The 25729-nt window shown below is 33.5% G+C and overlaps 1 protein-coding gene across 1 annotated transcript in view; it reads right to left on the reverse strand.

Annotated features, from left to right (window-relative positions):
* LOC118189715 (acetylcholine receptor subunit alpha-type acr-16-like) overlaps positions 1 to 24253 on the reverse strand; it is a 39729-nt gene extending 15476 nt beyond the window's left edge. The window contains exons 1-5 of the mRNA XM_035360373.2: positions 24033 to 24253; positions 12295 to 12440; positions 9419 to 9463; positions 9179 to 9288; positions 2126 to 2332 (exon numbers count right to left, since the gene is read on the reverse strand). Coding sequence (XP_035216264.1) covers positions 2126 to 2332; positions 9179 to 9288; positions 9419 to 9463; positions 12295 to 12440; positions 24033 to 24147 — 623 coding nt within the window. The 5' untranslated portion in view covers positions 24148 to 24253. The remainder of the gene's footprint in view (positions 1 to 2125; positions 2333 to 9178; positions 9289 to 9418; positions 9464 to 12294; positions 12441 to 24032) is intronic.
* Positions 24254 to 25729: the final 1476 nt, after the last annotated feature.

Raw genomic sequence — 25729 nt, forward strand, 5'->3', positions numbered from 1 at the left:
CATAAGACTAAATGAGGGAGCGAGTTGTCCAGTACTACATCTTGTCCACTAAGGCTGTGTTCAGACGGCGGCGTAAAGGGCATAGAGGCGTAGTCTTAAGGGCATAAAATATGGGAATTCCGTTCACACTTGCGAGAACGGTGTGTAAGCCGTGGCCAATGAGAGAAGCTAAATTTGCGCATGCGTGGATGTGTCTACAACTTTCCCGCGCTGTTCTCTTGCTCGATTGATTTCCCGCGTTCGCTCTGCTTGTTTTGTGACAGCGAAATCTTCTGTAGAACGCCGCTTCGTTTTAGCTTCGCTCTGATTGGTCGACGCCTATCCCAAATTCTGCTGGTCGACGCTTATCGACGCTTATCCCAACAAAAGCTGGTTTAGGGCTCGTGGCATAGGGTTCAAAGTTTAAACCAGCTTTTGTGACGTAGCACAGACTGGTTGCCTTGGCAAAGGAGCTCGGCTTTAAACACTTATGTCCTTTACGCCCCGTCTGAACGCAGCTTTACGTCCTTACCAGGTGTTTATTTTCGAAAATGTTTGCCGTTGACATATACTTCCAATAACAAAAAATTTTAAATGATATAAACATTCATGTTGTGCATTTTTAAATTTATAAAAAATCATTTTTGTAAAAATTACGAAATTGACCCCCCTTTTTTTTCGATTTCTAAGAGCTTAGACAGTGCCACTTCTATACTTATATTTAGGAAAGATATGTAGATATGTAGTCGTTATAAAAAAAAAGCAGAAAAAGTGTGAATTCCATGTGGAAAAATTAACGGAGATATTTTATATCAAAATCGGAGATCATATTCAGGGATTGCAGACTGTGAAAACTTACAAATTACTTACATGAAAATTCGTTTGGCATACCAGGTGTATGCCAAATTAAAAACATTAGAAAATCACAAAAGAATATCATTAAAGGGCATTAAGAAGAAAAAAAAAACCGTCCTATTATTCTAATTGTTTATATATATGTGATGTATCAGCTTTAGTCGTAGCTTAAATAATCAGACGATAAGTTTAAAAAACAGGATCCATTTATTATTATTCAGGAGAAATAGCAGTTACAAAAATCAGATATCCGGAGTAAATAAAAAGAATTACTAATAACTTTTTGTATGAAGTTTATTGCATCGTGACATTTAAGAAACAGCCCCGATATTCTTTTTGCGAGTCTTTTTATAGCCTCTGGAAAGGCGGAGCTTCCAAGAAATGACGTCAGCCTTGTCAGCCAATCCAGTTCGCTTTAAATATCTCCAGAACATTCTAAAACTGTATGTGTAGAAAAGGCGGGAAAAACAACTTGACTACGGGGCTGTGAATTTAATTCCACGTATTTTCAAATAAGAGAACGTCGCCATTAAAAAATAAAAAGAACATTCAGTTAGAATTTCAAGTGTATTCTTGATTATGGAATTTTATTATTACATATATATATTCTAAACAGAAGAGAAACACACCAATGTGAAATATAAAGTTAACAAAGACATAACTTGTATTTAGCAAGAATTCCAATCCTTTATTCAAGAATTCAGTCGATTTCGAGGGCAAACAGGTCCAGGTCCCTCTTCATCAAGAGCAAAGAGTCTAATCCAGTCCTTCATAACTCTTAAAATTTGACTGACTTAATTCTGCTACTTTCGTTACTATTTCTGGGGAAAGATAAAGCTATCTGCACGTTCTCCTTACTGCTCTAGGGTATAAATACGATCGTCACTTTCCAGTCTTGCACTTTTTCTCCTGATGAAGAGGAACCTGCACCTATTTGCCCTCGAAATCGATTGAGTTCTTAACTAAATCTGCCCTAGAATAAAAATCCTTGCTTGTTTGTATATATTCTCCTTGAAATATAGCAGAAAATACCTATTTTTTAATATTTGGAATTTTTGAATAAATAAATGACTTTAAAAAAACAGCAGGAATACCACATTTAACACAAACTGACGACACGAAGTATTAATTTATTTTCTTATGAACAAAATTCGAATAAACATATGAAGATTTAGAGATGGAAACTCTGAAAATTTTCACGTTTGCAGTTACAATAAATAGTTTAGTACTTCAAATGAATGAAGACTATTTACGAAGACAGAAGATAGACACTTTTAACATAGAAACTTACTCAATTGTTTCTAAGACGATGGCATCTCCCAAGTGGGACCAGGATCCAAAAACGATTGTACAGTTATGGCGATCGAAAGGATAATGTTTGAACTGAGTGCTGCAAGGTACATCAAACACAGCTGGAGGATACCACTTAACAGACCCGTTAGAGTACACCAGTACTGGCGCCCCATGATCTTTGTCAAATATATCTACCGATTTAACACTGCAAAAACAAAAAAGGAACAGTTCTTAGTAAGGTTATAAGGTATTTCTCCCGCCTTCTTAGCGAGCCTTCGTGGTGTAGTGGTCTGCACGCTCAGCGCGTAATTGAGAGGTCCGCAGTTATTTTTCATGTTGTATGCTTCCAAAAAATACCTAATGTCTCTACAAAGTTAATAAATGATAATTTGCTAAATTGACAGTAGAATCCGAAAAGTCCTTACCACAAGGGAATATGTCTTGTTTTCGGAGTTTTGAAAATTTGTCCTGCTTCCGCCCTCTCACAACTTATACAGTACTTCCTGAGAGATATCAAGATTAATCATTAAAAAGGGTTGGACTGTTTCTTTGTGAACATTTTTAGGGATTTATATTTATTTTAAATAACCAGTTTTATCTAATTTGTTATTCTTTCTTATAAGCCTTCATTCCCATAATTGTCAGTGACACAATATTTTAATTTCGTAGCGCGCCTGAAGGAATGAAAAATTTCACTTTGAAAAAAGAGTTTAAAACCCGAGTTTCGGTAGAAAAGAGGAGAGTTAGGCTACAGTCGACACCTCTGCTGTTTAAATATTTGCTTATTGCTGGTTCAAGTGGTTTAATTGCATTTACTTTTTGCCACTAATTCGACGGAAGTTTAAAAAACGGGATCTAGCTGAGCCCCGTGGTTTAGTTCTATCACTTGTTCATATCTTCAAATTTTTAGTTTCGTAATCTGATTTTAGTTACCGCTCAAGCAGAGGCGTAGTTTGTTGGCGTCGAGTTGACGCATTGTAAATTTTAAAGAGTTAATAAAGGGTACTTTTAACCCTTCTCTTGTGCAGTTACTACTATTCCAGTTTTCACACAAAAGTGATTCTGCTGAACTCTACAAACTTAATTTTTAGGTTGAAGATGTATCTGAGCTTCGTCTCTTTCTCGAAATCTGTAGTTTCAATCTATTTGTAATTTCTTTACAATATTAGCTGGTGTTTTGATTTCTTGTCTTAATTAATATGGTTGTTTTAGACATTACTGTGACTACGGAAAGCAACTATTAGCTTTTATAAAGGCTATCAATATCGAATTCGACATAAGGAAAATGTAGTTTATTGCATTCATAAAGATGAAATCATTTTAGAAGTAATTTTCGTTCACGTCAACCTGACACAGCAAATCCTTTAGAAAAATTCAAATACTTGTAGCAAAGCAAGAGCATAAGTATAAAATATTCAAGTTTCCCAAATTAATAGTGAACAAACAATAAAGAAAACTATGCAATCAAGGTTTTTACATATTAATTAATATTCAACAATTTTCAAAATGCAGTTAAGTAAGATCTCGAAAAATATGCTCATGAAGCTACTTGTACGGAAGATTTATAAATTCCAAACGAATTATTATATATGATAATAATGAATATTATTCTTATATTTTTGTTATTTGATGATTTAAAAGATAACCAAATTTTGGCTGTTTTTCGAATACGGAGGGAAGGGCAGCAATGAAAAGCGGCCAAACGTTCTTTATGGATGGATGGATGGAACTTTTAAAAGTAGTTCAGAGCATTTTCCTTAAATGTATACTGCCTATGTTCATACGGGTAGTGCCATGAATGAGAGAGATGTTGTTCCAGGGTTGTTTTTCTTACTTTTCGATAAACGAAAGCAGACTTGTGAGAGATTATTTTGCTCAGTTAAAAATTACATTATTATCTAATGGATTTTGAAGTTGCCTATATTATTACGCTTTAAACTTTTCCTTCTTTAGAAATAAAAAGTTTCATTTTCCTCTTACATTAATGTCTTTGAAAAAAGACACAAAACTTCGGACTTGTTAACAAGTATATTCAAAATGAAGAAATTAGAACTCATGTCAGAATGTGCCAGTTCTTTGCACACGTATTCATAAAATATGCCAATGGTGGTTGGCCTTTTTATTCAACAAAATTCACTATGTGACGCAAGATCAGAAAAATTGTTTGATTACTTTATTTTTCAGCATCTTGAAAATGGTGGTGTGGTGTATTTAATTATGGCAAAGCACACTAGGGCTATCCGCCTAAGGGGAGGGATGCCTTTCGTGGAGGACTTTCTAAGGGAAACTGGCTCGTATACACGTTACACATGGGGAAAACCCCATGCAGTCAGCCCGTTCGCGGGATTCGAACCTCGGACCGAACTACCAGTGTTCAGCGACTTTACCGCTCGGCCGCTGGTGGGCTCATCTTGAAAATGACTTCGTAACAACAGAGATGTGAAATTGCAATTAAAAATATGCATTAAAAATACTCCAGAAGGCTGGCATCACAGGTTAAATTACCTTGTCAAAAAATCTATCTTAAAACTCTACATTTCATAAAATTTTTTAAACATGAAGCTAACAAAGATAACTATACAAAATGCACTTTTTATTCTTCGTTGTTAAATAAATTTAGACGGAAAAAGAAGAATAAACAGCATTTAAAAATGATGAAAGAATTCAATCTATAATGCAAAATCTTTAGATATCACACAATGTCAGGCAGCGCTTATTCAAATATTCGACTACAGTATGTTAAAATGTTTTTTAAATAGCTTTTTTATAAAAAAAAGGGGACAAATTAATGTAACATAAATTTTTAATCATGAAATAACTTTTTATTTCTAGTGTTATGTCTGGAAAAGTGTGAGTAATAATTTAGATACTTCCCCTGTCATTACGTTTGTAATCATTAGATTAATTTCGGTAATCAGACTTATCGATTTTCATAATAGTAGCTCGAATTTTGAGTGATTTTGCGTGAATTTTGTGAATATTGAATTTAGAACTCACAAATACCTATTATTACAAAATCGTTAACTATTCTTCTTAGAGAGGTTCGCTATCACTAAATCTGTTGAACTACTCTGTTTCTGGGTCAAAAATTCCTCCACACAGAGAGTTTCAAAAGTAAAACTTCCGTATCGAAGATAAGATGAGCATTATTTAAGAAATACAAAATGGATGCAAACAAATCGATGCCATCTAGAAATACACTTTATCCAAATATACAGTTGTAGTATATGAAAAAGATCAAAGTTATGCAATTTCTGCTCATTGGAAAAGTTTGGTTACGAGAAAATTGTCGAGAAACATGGAGCAAAGGGAGTTGAAAAAGAACTGCTGAAATGATTTGTCATTCAGAAAAACAGTAATCTAAAAAGTATCTGGACAAATGCTGCAAACAAAGACTAACGCGTTTGTCAGACACTTTATCAGGAGAGAGTGGAAGCAATTTGCTAGTTTAATCAGGTGAGACTGGAAAAAGAAATGAACATGAAATTTAACAAAAGTGTATTTAAAACTTAATATGATTTGTTTAAAATTAGATTTATTGTTTATTTCTTTTGGTTGACATAACAATGTTAAACAATTTGTTTCGGTATTCATCATTCAGTTTTTACACGTGTTTGTGATATAAGCCATTTTTCATAATTGATAGGATATAGCGAACCAAACATCCGGTGTCTTGAAGTTCGTTATAACCGAATTCGATTGCATATGAAAATTTTCTTGTTAATCAGAGACGTTTGCCTCAATTTATAAGCAATTAATATTTTAGTTTAAATGTAAACTGAATTACTACTTTGTTTAAGAGTGCTGGATGTAAAGAAACTACACTGGTGGGCAAAAATCAAGTCGAAAAATTAGCACATCAGCTGAACGAAGAGGCAAAGCCGACAGAAAGACCAATCAGGAGATTAAGTAAGGTGATGTACGGTAGCACATGTGCAGATATGCAGGTAGACGTAATGGGGGAGTGTCTGAGTAGTATAAAGCATGTTGTCGGTGTAAGATCAGTATTTCTGGCAAAGAGATTGCACGCCGTATAGCAGTTAAAATCACACCGAGTTGCTGCCTCAGCAAGAAATGGCGAATAATCAATCTGTTACACGACATCTGGATGCTTTTACCCGAAGTCGAATCATTGGGAAGTTGGAGGAAGGCCGCAGTGTGACAAGTGTGGCTGAAGAGTTCGGAATTGCTCACAGCAACGTTTCACGACTTTGGAGACAATTTCAAACTACAGGAACAGCTATCCGGGGGCTTAGTAGTGGTCGTCCACGAGGAACCACACCCGCAGATGACCGGTATATTGCCTTACAGGCCAGAAGAAACAGGCGGCAGACAGCAGGAGAAATTGCTAGACACACGACACAGGCGACTGGACGACCGATATCGCGTTTTACCGTGGCCAGAAGACTGCACGGTGGTGGTCTGTTTGCATGACGCCGTGTACGGTGTGTATCTCTAACGCCTGCCCATCGGAGAAGGCGTTCTCTGTGGTGCCGGGAACACCAGAATTGGAGAGACAATGAATGGGAACAAGTACTCTTTACAGATGAGAGCAGATTCAGTCTGAGTAGCGATTCTCATCGCATACTCATCTGGAGAGAGCGGGGAAGCCGCAATCATCCCTGGAACATCATTGAAAGGGACAGGTATGGAGGTGGCGGTGTTCTCGTTTGGGGAGGCATCATGCTTGATAGTCGTACAGACCTTCACATCTTCGACGCAGGTTCAGTCAACGGGACCCGTTATTGTAATGAGATTCTTCTTCCATATGTGCGTCTTTTTAGAGGCGCTATGGGTCCGCAGTTCCTTTTCATGGACGACAATGCACCATGTCATCGCACAGTAGCTGCTGAACAGCTCTTAGAGAGTGAGGATATTGAACGTATGGATTGGCCGGCACGATCTCCGGATCTCAATCCCATCGAGCATGTATGGGATTTTCTAGGCAGACGCTTGGCAGCTTGTACCTTACCACCAGTAACGATTCCGGAGCTTCGATTGGCGCTGCAAGACGAATGGGCAGCAATGCCTCAACAACTCCTTATGTATTGGGGATCTCACGGTATTAAATGTGTTGATTTGGAAAGCTTTTGTACAAAGTTATATTGAAAAAACAGTCTCATCCTTAATTTTTGCACACCAGTGTATATAACAGTATTCTAAATTTGCATCTGTGTATGATATTTTATATCATTCTTCATTCATTTTAGTTGTTATTGTCTTAATATACATTTTTCCGACGCAAATAATGCTAAATGAATTATTAAGTTTTACGATGCAATGCGAATCGCCATCATGAATGACCATTTTCTTACACACACATAGATGTATGTATATATTTCATTTTACTGCGAAACTTTGTATATATTTCATTCATTGCGAAATGAGAATTTAGATTCTCATTCCAATATGTAGGTATGCTAAAGTTCGGAGATCCTTAATCTTTATACTATTAGAAATATTCAGTACGTCAACAGCCCATAACGTAAAATTTACATTAAATTAAAAACATAAAATACTGAATTAAACGGAGACATGTACATCAAGGAAAAGCATTGGCAAAAGATACCTTTTATTCCCGTTACGTCCAGTCATGGTTTCTTTATTATTTTTTTTCTACTTTTATCTATTTCTTTATTTGTGAAATTGTATTAACAAAAATTAATTTTTATTATACTCTGCTATTTTGCTCCAACTCGATCCAAAGAATGATTTACTGGTATCGAAAAGAGCAGTGAGTAGGTCAGAATTCTACACAAGGAGTGGTGGGTGACTTAAAACAAAGCTGTGAGAAGGAAAATTCTGTTAAATTCTCTTAAAATACCCTAATCTGCCTTTACAACTATTCCAGAACTTTCCGTGAGTATCTGAAGAGAAATCTGCAAGTCAGTTTCATTTATTATTATCTGTAGCCAGTTAAACAGTGAAGTGTTCGATTAGGTGTTAGACATCGTTTATGAAACTGTTAACCTTGCACAACTCTTTGTCAGTGTCTTCGACATAAATTACGTATGATCAGCTGTATACTTATTTGTGATAAATAATTTTGTCTCTATTTCTTAAGAAACTTCCACTGATTTTTCTTGGAGTAGTAGAATTCTGGAGCACTTCGGTTGAAAAAGACTACTATTAGACTGCTCTTTCAGTTGACAGTTAAGGCATGCTTTTAGTATTAATGCCGCTGCGTTAAAGGTGTTGATAATATTTATCGATATTTGTGTATGGTTTGTAATCCAAGACTGAGTATGTTATGAGTATGTTACAGAAATATACATTATGCGAGATTCAGCATAATGCATATTTCTGTCCGTGCTTGCGTTTATTTTTTTGGATGTTTGTTATGCGAAGGGTTTATTAAGCAAAGCACCATTATACTTGCATTTCATTGTATATAAATTTCATTCTCTAGAACACCACTACAGGAGAATAAAACTTGTGTATTTGGTTTAATTGTACCTATTAATAGATACATTTGAATCAAATACATCAAAACCAAATATACTTCTCGAGTTATAGGATTTTGTACTAGCTGTTGTGTTGCTTAACAAGATTAGGTAATTTTTATTCCGAAACAGCAATTCAGAAACTTACTTCTCGCTATTTATCTATTTATTTATCAGGGAAATTATTTAAAAATTATGCCGAAAGTTTATGCTGCAAAAGTTAAATCCAAGCAGTTACGACACAATCTCTTTTATGTAACTATTTTAAGTATCGCTTCGCAAAAGCATGGAATGAGGCATTTCAGGCTGATGCATGTTCCTCACTCTTAGTATTGAGTAAAAAAAAAATACATTTTTGCCTCTGCCAATCAGAAAAAGGAATCGTGAGACCGTATCGGTTTCGATAAAGATTTTAATGTGCATTAACAAATAACTTGATTAATATTATCGATTTTTTTTTTCTATAGAGCTTCTAAACTTTGTTAATTTCAGATTCATGAGCAAAAATACGCATAATTCAGTTTCATAATTTTACAAATCCTTGGCATCAAGTTCATTTCAATGACATCCTGATAATTTCAAAAATGAATGTTTGAAAGAGGGGTTACTTGTATAAGGAATGGATATCAGGCAGCCAGACTTCTTGAGGTGAAAACCGAACAGCTGAAATACCACTATAACTTCCAGAATCCCACTTCAGATGTTCATCTATCCATTTCTAAACAAAAAATGCCCCAGTTTCAAAGTCCGTTCGAAAACGGTTCTTACTTCGTTATAAATAAAATTATAACAGGTGTACTTGCTGTCATAAATATTATAAATTTATGAAAGTATATTATTACGCATACCAGCATCAGTATTCCTTTCACTGTCAAAATCTGGTACTTTTCATCCTGGAAGAAAGCAAACAAATCACAAGAAGTTCAATTAAAGAATTCATGCACAGAGTTTGAAAAAGGGTGGTTACTGATTTTATTTCCTTAAATACTAATCCTTAATTACCGGTTTTTTGCTACATTTTTAAGAGTGTATTTTGCAAAATTAATGTCACTGTTTAGCGACTGAAGTTTTTTATTTGTGTAATTTATGACCTTTAATGTATTAAATACATTTAGTACATGACACTTAACATAATTAAACAATAATTCAAAAATAATTACTTTATTGTAAGCATATTTAGCTCTGATCCAAATGAATACTGCTTTCTGGTAGTTTGCAGTCTCAGAAATTTTTATTGTTTACTTCGTGGTGGTTGGTGATTACAATTCCAATAGTTTTCATAAATTTGTAGCAAGTGGTTACTTTGAAGTGCTTAGCAAGCAGTAGATTTTGATAGTTGTTAAAAATCTGATTAATGGTGATTCTATCATAGAATGGGTGCTTGAAATGAATAGTACAAAAAATCTCATTTTGGAGAAAACTACTTTTACGCAATTTATAACTGCAAAAGTCGAGTACTATATCTTTAATAATCTGGTATCCTGTGTAGTTTTCCTTAAAAAAGTTTAGAATTTTTCATAACGTATTGCTTTTGAATGTGTGGGGCAACTTTATAATATTTTTGGTGAAAGACCTTTCATTAAAGAATTTATTAACCTTTTTACTATATTTTCAACTTTCTTCGTGAAAGAATAATCCTTTTCCTCATGTACTTTTTTTTACTAAATAATCTAAATTGTTCGTATATGGACTCTTATTTGTAGCTGTTAGCCGTTTTGTTAAGTTACGAGTTGAGCCCATAAGGGTAAAGTGATCTGCTCTGCAGAATGCAAATCGATTCTCTAAAGAGCCTTAATTTTGAATCACAAATAATATCCAAAATAGTTATTTCAATATTTTCAAAATTATGGTACTGAAAATGTTCCAGAATGGCAGTTTGTTGCTTTCATTATTATTTTCAGTATGGGAATTTTTTAATTTTTTTATGTGCGACTATTAATTCTTAGACTAGAGTAAGTTTTATTTGATCTATATAAATTAGATTATATTCTTTTCAAGTGATTATTACAATTAAAATTAGAGTTTCTACGCAAAAACAAGCAATTCGGCCAGAGGGCAAGAAGGCAGATTTTTCGATGCACAAAACTGAAAGTTTACTTTTGGTCCCTGGGCAAAAAAATACTTAAGGTACAGAAACTGACTTAATTCACTGTTCTACTAAAGAGTTTCAAATGTAAATAAACGGCGGTTTAATACTTAAACAACTTTTAAATTGTGGATAATTCTACAAATATTGCATGCATATTAATTAAAGCATAAAATCCTTAATTGGAGCATAAGGACAACATAATCCAATAACTTTTAAAGTAAAAAATGGACACTTTACTAATACATAACAATAATAATACTGAGCTCACCGAGACCGGTAACAGAGTGAAATATGTATATAGGTATATACACTTTTGATGCCACCGATTGCAATCAAAAAGAGAGGGTGTATGGTGTATATACACCCTCTCTTTATATATATATATACACCCAAGTACAAATTTCAACGTTCTGAGGCTACTGGTTTTTGAGTTATGCGAGAGACATACATACATACGTTTACCATCACGAAAAAAAAAATTTCTTCTGAATCCATTTTACAATCCGTTTTCGGAAGAAGATATTTATTATGTTCGTACGTACAGATGTCCCGCAAAAACGCCGCTCAAATGGATTCAAGAACGGTCAAAATGAATATTTTCGATGAAGTATGATACCCGAAATTTTTCGTGATTACAATACTTCCTTTACTTCTTACAAAGAAGTAAAAATATGTGACGTAATTCCATAAAAACATTTATTCAAGCTTTTATTTCGATATTCCTTAATTAAATACATTTTCACTTAAATCAACCAGATTAAAAAATAAACAAATAATTTTCTTCAGAACTTCATCTATTGTTTTTGAATAGTTTAGTTTATTAATCAATAACAGACAGATTAAATTTCAAATACAAATATTTTACATTTTTCCGAGTGGCAACAGATGAATGAAAAGTGAAACAACACAAAGAGGACATTTAAAATGAATCAAGGCAAAGTCGTGTTTCGAGACTAGTAGACATTTTGGTATAATAAGAAGATTTCAGTTTCATATTTCAATCTAAGCAATTGGAGAAACTATGATTTTTAATTTGAAGTATTTAATGCAAACACGTGTTGTTCGTATAAGGAGCAAAATACTTGACCTATTTTGGACAAATGATTTACAAAAGATGGCATATTATTAAATAAACGTTGCTGCGCGATTTTCATAAAGTAAACTTAAAAAAGAGAAATTAGAGAAAACAGTGAAAAATCTATAAGTTTAATTTTCCTATTCATGTTTTACGATTTTTAAAATTTACTCCGCAGAAAATTTCAGCATCGATCTTGGTCTATTTTATTGGTTGCGAAATTATTTGATGGTAATTAAGTGAAATTTCGTACCTGTAGTATGAAGATATATACAAATTATGTAATAAAATTTATTACATGGTAGAAAGAGAAAGAAGCAATTAATCATGAATAAGGTGACAGAAAGTGAAAAGCAGTTAGCTCTGAAATTAAAAAATAATTTCTAAAAGTTAAATGAAGTTAAAAATTAAACTTAATAATGTGTGTTTTTATATCATATATATATATATATATATATATATTATATTAAACGTTAAGTAATATATACACACTTTTCTATTGCTATTCATGATTATATTTTTGAAACCTAACATTTTAACCAGATATGTGATTGACTTACCAATGAAACAATATACTGAATATCGAACAACAGTTTGACGGTAATAGGAAGAGACTGGTTTAAAACAGGAAGTGTAATCTTATCATAATTCTTCAGCAAATCCGACCTCAATCTTCTTAACTCACTTGCAGGCGTTGCATCTAATACTAAAAGAAGTAATGTATTAAAGTGCTATTGCAGAGTAAATTAAAATACAATGATAAAAAAGGAAATAAAATAGGCAATAGGAAAATAAATTATTCACAATTATGCAGTCTCTAATTAAAATATTGTTTTTATCAGACATGAAAAATTTTAAGCATATCGTACCGTGTTTATTAGCACCAGAATATTGTTGCATTATCCTCAACTGCACGTCAAACCTCGATCATTTTCAAATAAAGAAAGCTTTTGAAAAAATGAAAAAAAAGTTGATATCTCAGCCATCGGTGTTGCAGCGTATATGTTACATAGCTTCTTGACGTCTTATAAATGTGTTAGTAATAAAACTATTTTTCAGTGCTACCTTTCAGTGTTACCTTTCCTTAAACAAAAACAAGAAGTACTCTAAAAATCAGAAATATTAAAGGAAAAAATTACAGAATGTTAAAATATAAGCATCAATAATTTTTACAACTATTATTCCGAATCATTTTCTTTTTTATAATAAAAAGGAAAGTTTATTTTGGTTTATATAATTATGGCAAAGCCTCGAAGACTATTTGCCTATGGGGAGAGATGCCTTCGTACAGAACTTTCTAGGAGAAACTGGTTCGTATACACTTTGCACATGCAGAAAATCACGAAACCGCTCATGCAGCCAGCCCATTATTCGAACCGAACTAACAATGTTCAGTGACTTTACCGCTCGGCCGCTGGCGGTCTAAAAGGAATCTAGCAATAAAAATAGTTATTATTCTGTACTATATCCATACTTTTTTATCCATCCACATTTGATATCCGTACTCTAGATTCGATTGAATTATTTAAAGTCCGGCAAAGCACGTGAGGAGTACTTGCCTAAGGGAGAATACTTTTAGGCAGGACTTTTTAACAGAAACTAGATCGTAGTCATGTGTAGAATACCACGAAAACTCTCACTCAGCTAGCCCCTCTACAACAGGAACTCTTAACTATAATTCACAGGCAAGTATTCTGAATATGCATAAAGAGTATAATTGAGTATAACTTTGTTTTAAAATTATATTAATGAATAGAATAATTTGGAAGTTAGAATTACATGTATTCGAAAGTTGGCTATACTAGTTACAAAGTAATAAATTTATAAATATTGCACAGCATGTAAAGTAATGAAATGAACATAGTAAATTTTATATTCACCGAGTTAAATGTCTAAATAGAAATTTTTTTCAATTAAGATTTACATGCAGTTTATATTCTAAAGTCATAATAAAATTTTGTTTGGTTTATGCAGATCATGCTATAATATATTTGTAACGTATCTAATGTTAATTTACCATTTTTATCATTGCTATACCTTCTTCCTTTCGCATTCCTCATCAGAACAGAAGTTAGCTTTTAGAATTTAAACCGAGGGTTTTGAGAGCATCTGGCACTCTCGTCTGCTGTTAATTTTCGCCAGATCCATTTAAAAGTGATATTCTGGCACGGGCATTTCTCGTCTGCCGATGCTTTAAAGTTATGCCCCAGTAAAATAACAGAGTCAATTTATTTCTTATTCTATTGAATGTGTAGTTATAGACTATACGTTACCTGCATTTGAATTTGTCTCTTATTGCTTAATTTCAGTAACCACAAGTGGTGGTTTTTCTGTGGTATAAACTGTGCTTTTATATTAAATTTTTGATAAAAACAAAAAAAGTTCTTTTAAACCTTCGTTAGTAGTTTGCGAGTTGTTAAGATTCTTGTCTAATAGGATCTGCAGGACTTAATCTTCTAGCTCCAGTTACCAATAGCAATCTTACATACTTCCAAGTATAATTAGTATATAAATGACTTTCATTACTTATTGACTCTGATAAAGTCGAGTACTGGTACAATTAATGCTGATATTGACAAAATCAGTGACACAATCTTTTAAATTCCGTTTATCATGCTATGAATATTGTATTTATACATGGCATAAATTTACGTACAAGTTTATTTTCAATCTTACGAGGGAAAAAAAGAGACTATTCAATTCAAATAATTCGCTAGTGTTAAATATATTTCATGAAATTTCGGAAAAATAGGAAATTTCTCTGCGTTCAGAAAATTCATAAATGCGCACTTAGAATTAGAATCATGCTTTTCACGTATTTTCTTGGACATATTACAGCCTCATAATACCGCAAACTGATTTCATATTTTTCGATGCGCATTATATTTGGGGGAAAAACCTTTTATTTTTATTTTCTTTTTGTACTGGCTTTTTGTGACTCGTAAGTGTTCATTTTGATTGAATCTTTACATGTTGTTTATATGATTTTAAAATGCAATTTATAAAGTCAATCCAATCAATAAAACATGTCCATGCCCAATTGTGCCTACATCTTAGCACGAATATTTCTTCAGCTATTCTTACCTAACGTTAGCAGTTTTATGAAATTTTATTTATTTGTGAAATCAGCAGACTTGCTAATTTACTTGCAGGCCTGTTGTTTTATGGAGGTATATATATGTTACCGTGAAAGACCGAAATTGGAGAATGTCGACTTTCACCGGAGAATGTCAACATTCACTAAATACGTCGGTGAAAGATCGAATAGTGAATTAAATTCTTGTACATTCGGACCCTCACCGGTGTATGTCGACAATTACAGATACGCTCTGGTGTAGGTCGAAAAGAGAGGAGTTATGTACATGCTGTCATTGCAAAAGGAAGTGTTCCACAAATAAATGCAGTTGTAAATGCAAGGGTCTCTTGTGCAATTCAAAGTGTCATAATAGTTTAAGTTGTTGCAATAAATAAGATTTGAATCACATAATTTAGTAAGTTTTTAACTTCTATTATTTTCCTTTCTCCTTTTGAATATACTGTGTGTATTAAGTTCTTATGTTCTTAAGTTCTTATTTTAAGTCTCAAGTGCGTTTTTCGCGACTGAATTACGGAGAAGAAAATATGATATTCTTATATGTTCAACATTCACCATTAGTACATGGTGAATGTCGACATTTACCGGTGTAAGTCAGAAATAAGAGTATTTGGAAAATATTTCGGACATACACCAAGCGACTATGAGAATGTTGACATTCACCGGTGAAAGTCGACATTCTCCAAATTTCGGTGTTTCACCGTAACATATATACTAGAAAGACAGACGGTCTTTCTAGTATTCATTTTTCTATCTTGGAGACATTGTCTTTTTATTCTTCTGTCATCAATAGATGTGGTGCACCTTTTCGGCCTTTTCCTTCTTTGTGTTTTATTGAATTTGTCTCCTGATATCGTAAACAAAACTTTCGGGCTCTAGATGTAGTCACTGAACCACCCACCTGTCTTGCAATTTCAGCATAGGAAAGACCACTTTCTCGTAACACAATAATAATACATATCTTTCTAGGTGTCCCATCTACTCTTTTATTTGATGTCATTGCGTCTTGACTAAATATTAAAAATTTTTACAAAATCCTATCGAAAATTTGTGGCACCGTTTGAAACCTCTTGTCTGAATGAGGCGCCCATCAAATAAAAGGGAACTAACTGAGGCTATAATTGTTTCTTGGCTTTATGTAATAACGAAAGAAGAGCTTAAAACTCTTGTCAGCTCAATGAAACGTCGATGTAAAGCTGTAATCAAAAATAAAGGTACTCTACTAAGTACTGATAACTCACTGCAATCATCACTATCTAATGTATATCGATAACTATTATCGTTTAACTTTTTTTGTATTGCAAATAATTGAATTTTGTGTTTTGTATTGAATTCAGTAATAAATTCTCTTTAAAATGATATATACAAGTTTGCATTTTGTGAAACGTACGTTTTCTATAAGCATACAAAGCTGAAAAACATAAAAATTTCCAAAAGTGTCCACAATTTTCGCCACCACTGTATATAAAGTAATTTATCAATCGATTTAATAAATTTTGCTTTATTATCTCTTCTTTAAAAAGTTTTATAGATATCTTCATCTGCTTATTTTACGGAAAATCTATTCTTCATCCCTCGTATGTGAAAAGCTGTACACTTGTATATTACAGCCAATTCTAGTATAAATAATTATAGTTGTAATGTAGGGTTTAATTTCTAAAGGTAGAAGTGCTCGAAATCTATAGAACAGCGTCAGAAACTAGAACAAAAATAAACAAATAAAAGAACATATAAAGCAATAAATAATGAATAATTAAATAAAATGTAAAGGAATAAAAATAATAATAAATTAAGTTAATAATTAACTAAGTAAACAAAATCGAAAAAAAATCAAGTGAAGTAATTAAATAATGAAAAGTGAGCAAATTTATAACAAGACATAACACATAGAATAAAGGTATGGTTTATTTACTTATTTATTTATTTTCAAATGGTTGTATACTTATTTCTTACGCCTTTCCCGGGAATAGTCGAAATGGCCAATCATTTAGTGGTCTTATCATCGAGAACGTTTCACAGGGTACATCACTAAGGGTAGTCTGATATTATGCTCGTGAGAATATATGAAGGAGAAGGATAAACCTTACAGGCGATTCAAACTTTCATTCTGTAATTCAGGGTAATAATCAGCTTCAGATAAGCGCGATGCAATTTACGGGGACGTTAAAACAAACGTAAATGTTTTTACCAATATTCTTCACATCCAAATATAACTGCATTTTCATTTTGGTTTATGATATATTTAAAGACATCTTGACCAAAAGAATATAGCCTATAAAAAAGTTTCTTCCTAATAGGCTCGCATTTTAATAAGAAAGATTTTTTTTTTCTTTAATCGCTCAAGTTTTTCCACACGTTTTACCCTTCTCAGGGAAATTGAATCATCTAATACCAATACCAGTAAATAAAGCATATCGTCACATGTAGAGACATTAGGTTATTTCGAAGCAGGAGACATGACAAATGAGCAATGCCCTCGCCGGGACTCGAACCACGCCCCTCTCAAATACGCACCGAGTGTACTGACCACTACACCACGAAGGCATGCTAAGAAGGCGGGGGAAATACCCTATATACTTATTTCTGTAAAACATGCGGTGTTAATATTGTCTATTTCTAGTATATTCGTTAATATTGTAATTCAGTTGTGCAACAGAGTTCTTATTTCAAGCTCCAGTGTGTTCTGGTTCGAATTAAGATTTCACTCAAAAACTCAGAAGTAATGGAACCGGACATTAGCTGAATTCAAGACTTGATCAATGCGAAATTTTTCATTTCTTAATATAGATATTAATAACCCACTAAAACTGTTAAATTCATAACTTATAATTAACACGGGAAAAGGAAATCTTTCTTTAACATCATAATTATTGATGTTAATGAAAACTAGTTAATTAGTTAATTAGTACTTTGAAGTACTAACTAGCTAGTTTTTTAGCATTATGTATTTTAAGTGTTTACTGACTAGTACTAATTAGAATCTAAAGTACTAAAGTACTAACTAGAACACTAACTAAAATCTACATCTTAGTTTCCTTTTCTTTTTTAAGACTGGCTGGTTCATTCAATTTTGGCAGATCACACGAGGGCAATCTGTCTAAAGGGAAAGATGCCTTCGTATGTGGACATTTTAAGGAAAACTGCCTCGTATTCATGTTACACATGAGTGAAAACCACGAAAACGCCAATGCAGACAGCCCATTCGCTGGGACGGATGCAGGACAAATTGCCAGTGTTCAGCGACTTTACCGCTTGGCTGCAGGTAGAATTCTGTTAAGAGTCGAATGTGAAGACATGAATTAAGAAATTTGTTTGAGGTGAGATAAGAGAATTTTCTCAATTTCGAAGTTATTCTAATGTTTATAATGAGATAGTAAGATGAATTGTTTAATATTGAAATTTAAAAAAATGAAAAAAATGTTTAAAATTTTGAATTCTGCACTGGAAAAATTAGGGAAAATTAAGCGCGTTGATTTTAAAGTAAGTGTTTGTAAGTTGCAGAAGGAGTCGGCAGTAATAACTACACTGAAGTGACAAAAGTCATGGGATAGCAATATGCAAATATTCAGATGGCAGTAGTATCGCGTAGAAAATGTATAAATGCGAAGTGCTTTGGCAGGGCTTTCATTTGTGTTCAAGTTATTCATGTGAAGAGGCTTTGACTTGATTATGGCCGCATAACGAGAATTAACAGACTTTGAACGCGGAATGGTAGTTGGAGCTAGACGCATGGGTCATTCTATTTCGGATATCGCTAGGGAATTCAACATTCCGAGATCCACAGTGTCAAGAGTGTGCCGAGAGTATCTAATTTCAGGCATAACATCCCACCATGGACAGCGCAGTGGCCGACCACCTGCACTTAACGACCGAGACCAGCGACGTCTGCGTAGAGTTGTCAATGTTCACAGACAAGCAACACTGCGTCCAATAACCGCAGAAATCAATGTGGAACGTACGAGGGACGTGTCCGATAGGACAGTGCGGCGAAATTTGTCTTCCTTGGGCTATGCCAGCAGAAGACCGACTCGAGTGCCTTTACTGACAGCACGACATTGCCTGCAGCGACTCTCGTGGGCTCGTGAGCATATCGGTTGGTCCCTAAACGAATGGAAAACCGTGGCTCGGTCAGATGAGTCACGATTTCAGTTGGTAAGAGCTGATGGTAGGGTTCGAGTGTGGCGCAGACCCCACGAAGCCATGGACCCAAGTTGTCAATAAGGCACTGTTCAAGCTGGTGGTGGTTCCATAATGGTCTGGGCTGTTTTTACATGGCATGGACTCGGTCCTCTGGTGCAACTGAACCGATCATTGACTGGAAATGGATACCTTCAGCTACTTGGAGATCACTTACAGCCATTCATGGACTTCACGTACTCAAACAACGATGGGATTTTTATGGATGACAATGCGCCATGTCACCGGGCCACAATTATTCGCGATTGGTTAGAAGAACATTCTGGACAATTCCAGCGAATGATCTGGCCATCTAAATCGCCCGACATGAATCCCATCGAACATTTATGGGACATCATCGAGAGGTCAGTTCGTGCCCAAAACCCTGCACCGTCAACACTTTCACAATTATGGACGTCTATAGAGGTAGCATAGTTCAATATTCTTGCAGGGGACATCCAACGACTTGCTGAGTCCATGCCACGTCGAGTTGCTGCACTTCGCCCGGCAAAAGGAGGACCGACAAAATATTAGGAGGTATCCCATGACTTTTGTCACTTAGGACAAAAGTGTAAAGTTCTTAGGAAAGTATTGTCTTCAAAGACTTTTTTGTCCAACAACGGCTGAATGGATATTAACCCTAGTAGTTCGACCCAGGTTCAAACTCTGGCGAACGGCAACTACATTAGTGTTTTAGTGCCCCCCCCCCTTAGTGCGATATAAGCACCAACCATTTCTCTTCGAAAGTCCTCTGCAAAGCCATTCTTTCCCCTTAGGCAGATATGCCTTTCCTTCTCTGCCTTAGTTAACCCAACCAAATTGAAAATTTATTTAGTTTTCGATATTCAATCAAGATTTAAAATTATTTTACATTCAAAGTGAGACAGAAAATCAGTATCTCGTATTTTACGCAATTTTCCTTAGCTATTATTGCTTAACATTTATATGCATGCCGAGATCATATCAATGAGTTGAAAATAATAGCATATTGATGCAAATTAATTAAAAAAAATTATGTATATTTTCTACACCAAATTTAATATTGCAAAAAGGTGAAAAGCTACTTAAAGTTTTGCAGTCAAAAGTTGTAACTGTTTTACACATAAAGCTTCAGTTTCAATCCTGGGCTCGAATATCATTGAATGGATTTTTTAAATTTTTTCTTGAATGCAGAGTGAATGCAGACCGACTTTACCCCTAGAAAGTTTTGTGTAATGGCATACTCTTCCTTACCAAATAGCCTTCGCAGGTTTTGCCGTATTGAATTAAATAAAGTATCAATTAAAATTGAGGAATAAGAATTTTATTTTACAGTAGATGAGAGAAGATAATCTTGAAGAATCTGGAAATTTAGCTTGAAAGATAAATATAAAGCAAAACTTCGAAAAAAAAAAAGTTAATACATCAGATAGTCGAGAATCAGTTAATAAAAGAATTAATTTTCAGAAAATACCTTTTCACTGTAGAAGTAAAGTGATATTTTAATTTCGCAAACAAAGTAGGTATATGAAAAATTCGATTTTCATTTTCTAACCGACGAAAAATCAATATGATTAGGTTAAGGGAGTGGCTTCAAACTCAAATCGTTTGCGGGCCGAATGCATGATCTGAAAGCTTCTGGCGAGCAAGCACAGTTTTTTATCAAAATTTAAAGCATTATTAGCGGGCTACGGCCAAAGCAATATTTATAAGTTCTATGTACTGTAAAAGTTAAAATAAAATGAACTGTTAATTTAATATACTGTATACAAAGTTGCTAGCTGAGACCAAAGCAAAATTTATGAGTTCTACTCCTGAAGAGAAAAGGCATTAAAAACATTTCAATATGAGTGAGCTCATTCTTTTCAGGCAACAACCAATTCGTCAATAATTTTTTTCTTGCCAAACCAAGAACAAACTTTGAGACACTTCAGGTTAATACGTCTAAGTATGACGTCATGATTTAAATTTAATCTAATTTAACAACATTTTATCAATATTAATAAAAGAATTAGCGTGGCAATAACATACCGTGTTTATCGTAATCTGAAACAAAAACGTTGCCAGCAACAATTATTTATTTAAAGTGCTGACATTAACGAAAAATGTTTGACAAGTTGATCGCCTTCTGATGAGAAAAAATTGTCGCGCTCTAACACGTTGAGGGAAGAGAGAAGCTCCATTTGGCTTCTTTAATTACAGTATATTGTTAATGATGCTTGCTGTATCTGGATAGTATGCAGGAGTAGAATCAGAGAAGACACAACAGGAAGCAACTCGGTTTGTTTTAAATTTCTAATTATAAATAAAATCGAGATTCAATGCAAAGCTGTATATCTAAAGCAATAAGTATTAATCAATTGTATACGAGTGAGTTAAAAAATAATATTCTGTTTTCACACTTTTAAACTGATAGACATGAGTCGCCTATATTGCATGTACTAAGACGACGTTCCTGATCGCTGGAGTTTCCGACTTGGTCTCCGGAACTTCTTGGGAAACTAAAAGCTTTAAACTTTTTTATTTTAAACTTTAAGTATTTTTCATATTTAATGCACGATAAAATATGAAAATGTGTGCATGCTGAAGTGTATGAATAGGGAACAATCGTCTGAAGTGAACAAAAAAAAAAAAAAAAAAAAAGCATATTTTGCTATTAGCTCTTTCCGCTGTCTGAACCTCATTAACCTCTCCTTTCGACGGTAAATGTCTCAGGCTTATATACAAAACTGAGGGATTCTTCACGATGAAAATGCAGGAACCCACAGTTTTGCTTCTTCTGGCCTCCAAGATAGCAGGCGTTTTCATAAAGTCACTACATAGCACTGCTCCTTTTCAGTCGTTTTCATAAAGTCACTACATAGCACTGCTCTTTTTCAGCCGTTTTCATAAAGTCACTACATAGCAGTGCTCTTTTTCAATTGTTTTCCTATGCTATACCAATGTGTAGAATCTGTCGTTTTGTTTCTTACCATTGCGTTGGGGTTTGGATATATGACATTTCGTCAGTTTTATTTGTTTATTATCATATCAAACAAACATTTATTGTATTAATTTTGTGATTTGCAGAATCCGTGAATGATCAATGAAATGATGATTTTTTTGAATTTTAGTTTCGCATTTCTAAAAGATCGAGGAAGAGTAAAACCCCAATGTATCATCCGTCTCTGAGCAATGAGCAGCACACACAGAACACGTTACCTAGCGAATAAACACTGAGTTTTAATTAATAAAGAAGGACCTTTTATGAAAGAAAGGGGGGGAATCCAAAGCGACAACATTTTGCAATGCAAATGAAGCAGCTTCTTCTAGGTAGGCGTATTGCAAAGCAGAAGTTGCCCCCACGTCATTGGAGAGGTTTTGACAAAGCAATGATAAAGATGATCGACATTACATATATGCAAAAAAAGCTGAACAAATACCGCTGTCAAATGATACAATTCGCACATATATCTCTGATATGTCGAAAGATGATACGAAATAGGTTATCAGGTTTACGAAATAGGAAACAGGTTTCTCCATCCTTTCCGCATGCCTTCGGGGTGTAACGGTAGCACAATCGGCGCGTATTCGAGAGGTCAAAGTTTGAGTCCCGACGAGGGTATTGCTCATTTTTCATGTCTCCTGCTTTAGAAACCCTAGCAACTCTACAAGGTGAATTCATCTTTTAAAAACCAGTGTATGGTTTGGTTTACAACTTCATGAAACCACTGACGTTAAATGACGACTAATAGCCAACACATGCTGTGCTAGTTCATCAAAATGGAAGAAGACTTTTTGTTTTGTCATCTACTCATCATCAGTGCTACAGAAAAAAAAATTTAATTTAACAGACTCATCCTTTAAATGTCTGCCTTGGGATTAGTATCGTAGCATTTGTACTGACGTTTAGCTCTCAATATCTAAGGCAAGAGTAAAAGAAGCTAGTTTGGACGTACTTACTTTTACTTAAAGATTTCAAAGAATTTTAATGCTATTGTTCAAAACGTCAATTATATGAAAGCAAAAAGATCTCTTAATATATTTAGCCGAACTTGTTTAGAAGTGAGTTCTGAATGCATCTATTTCTTTTATCAGTCTCAGGTCAGATGATTGTTTCGAGGAAATGTTCTCAAAAATGAAATAAAATAAAATAAAAAGGCTTAAATAACTTGGTTCCTAAGTTTAAATTTGTGTTTAGAAGATAAAAATGTTAAGTTAGCTGAGGACAAAAATGTCATTCAGCGCCTACAAAAATTAAACCTTGAGCTCCGTTGCTCCATTCCAGAAGATAGGATCAAATGTAGTTGAGTATGCAGTGTTTGAAGAGAATCAGAGTTTTTTAAAATTTTAAATGAGCTTCACGTCATAATTTTCAAAAACAGGAACTATGATCATTTTAGATAAGTTTGAAAAATAATCACTTTCTAGTTTCTGAAGTTATACAATCGTTGCTTTCTTTTCCCCTGTACCCACCTACCTATGTGAAACTGAATTTTTGAAAATTTCTGTAATGAAAACTAAGAATAAATACCGAATGTTATCAAAGAATGACTTAAGATTTGCATTTTAAAAAGGTGTTCGTGTTTTAAGAACTTTTAATAATAGTGCAAAACCAATATTCTTTGTGGAAATTGGATTTTTAAAGATTATAAAACATCTGAACAGTTCATTTATTCATAACCTCTTCTGAACACCTAGGCTCAATCCTAATCAAGAAAAACTATTTATTTGGCAGAATTTGATGTAAAAGTTAATAGGTATAATTATTTTAACACAAATAACATAATACTAATTAACATCGAACAATAACTATCCCTTTAATAAGGTTAGAGAATTATTTTTAATTCAGCAATGTAGAATATTTTAGACTCTTGTTACAATAATATACTGAAAATAGAAAGTGATTTAGAAAGCCTTCTTCAAGCTATATACATAATTGTATTTTGGAATATAAAACTAGCTTGATATTTATCAATAGTATTTGAGCGAGTAGATAAAACAAGACTTATCAAATAAAATACAAAATTTTATAATCATTTTAAAATCATAAAAATGAAGGAAACTTACCTTGCTGTCCTTCTGAAGGTTGCACTTGTAAAAAAAGGAAGAATAATATTACTATAAGTATACCTCCAATCAAGAATTTCAAACATTTTTTTAAGTATGGGACACCTATATGCATTTTCTTTTCGTTTCGACACTTTTCTGCGTTAAAAATGGTTCAGAAATCAACTTTTCTTCCTTTTTTGGTGGTCTTAAAATGTTGCATTGTAACAGAAAGCGCTGGTGTATGGAAATTAAACCTCGAGATTCTTTTACAGTGAGGCGGGGAAGCTGCCAATCACACACGAAAGAAAACACCTGTGCCAGAAGAAAATTAACTGGTAGGAACACGGTAATGCCCCTAAACGAAAGAAAATCATGATTTTAAGTAATCATAGTTGCTGCTCAACGAAATTTACCGAAGGCTCTCTGTCGTTACTTGAATTATTTTCTGAATAAAAGGAAATAATACCAAAGGAAGTAAAAACCAAAACCATTGCTAAATATCAGAAATTCGACCATTAACTTTAATACCAATAATAGATTACAAGCAATCGGCAAGTATAAGGCAGAATAAACTTTATCACATTAACAATGAGAAAAAAATCTTTTAATATGTGTTAATCACTCAGTCAACTACATCGAAAGAAAAACATTATTTAAACAGTAATCAAGTGCAAAACTTCTTAATATTCGGCATATTTTGACTGATAATTACATCAAATTAAAAAAATATTATTATTTTTATTTTACATCAAATTAGAGTGTTAAATAATATTTTATTTATGTTGAATATTAAAGTAGCAAATTATAGTTTGCATTTTTCAACTAAATATTAAGATATCGTATTAGAAAATGCTCATAAATTTTCTTTTTGTTCCCCAATACACATACTAATTAGTGGAACTTCGATAATTTGAAAATTCTGATAAATCAAATAAAGTGTTTCCTACCGACAAAATTTTTAAATTTTAATGTTCACTTTTCTTTCTAAGATGTATTTCTTTAACTCGAAACATTCAGTAAATTGTAAATTATAGAATGATCCTGAAATAATTTTCTTTATGCTTTTTTCTTAATTAACATCGAACAATAACTATCCCTTTAATAAGGTTAGAGAATTATTTTTAATTCAGCAATGTAGAATATTTTAAACTCTTGTTACAATAATATACTGAAAATAGAAAGTGATTTAGAAAGCCTTCTTCAAATACAATACATAATTGTATTTTGGGATATAAAACTAGCTTGATATTTATCAATAGTATTTGAGCGAGTAGATAAAACAAGGAATGAAGGAACAAGAAATGAAGGAACTTTTTGCATTTCCCGCTGAAAGTCAAATATTATTCCCAGTCGTGGAACCCATATCTCAAACTTCCTTTCTAGAATTCTGAAATTCGAAAAGATGTACCGTATCATTTAGTCATACCTACAAGCACTTACACCAGGTTGGGAATTAACTGAGCCGTGTCTAAAAGAAATATTGAATTTTTTTATTGCCGAACGATGGAAAAATTACAAATACAAACTCATCAGAATAATGCAAACTTTCAGCGGGAAATGCAAAAAGGTAAAGGAAATGTCTGAGATAACAGCAATAATAGCAAATGATGTTGTAGTGCAGTCAAACCCCTTTCTAGCGAATCCGGTTTGTAACAAACCACCGAATATAACGAAATCATTTTTGGTTCCATTCAGTTTCCTATATACTTAATGTT

Source organism: Stegodyphus dumicola, chromosome 9 (genome assembly GCF_044657685.1).
Source record: "Stegodyphus dumicola isolate Sdum_Otavi_A_Nest chromosome 9, ASM4465768v1".
In the NCBI taxonomy this organism is placed as follows: Eukaryota; Metazoa; Arthropoda; class Arachnida; order Araneae; family Eresidae; genus Stegodyphus; species Stegodyphus dumicola.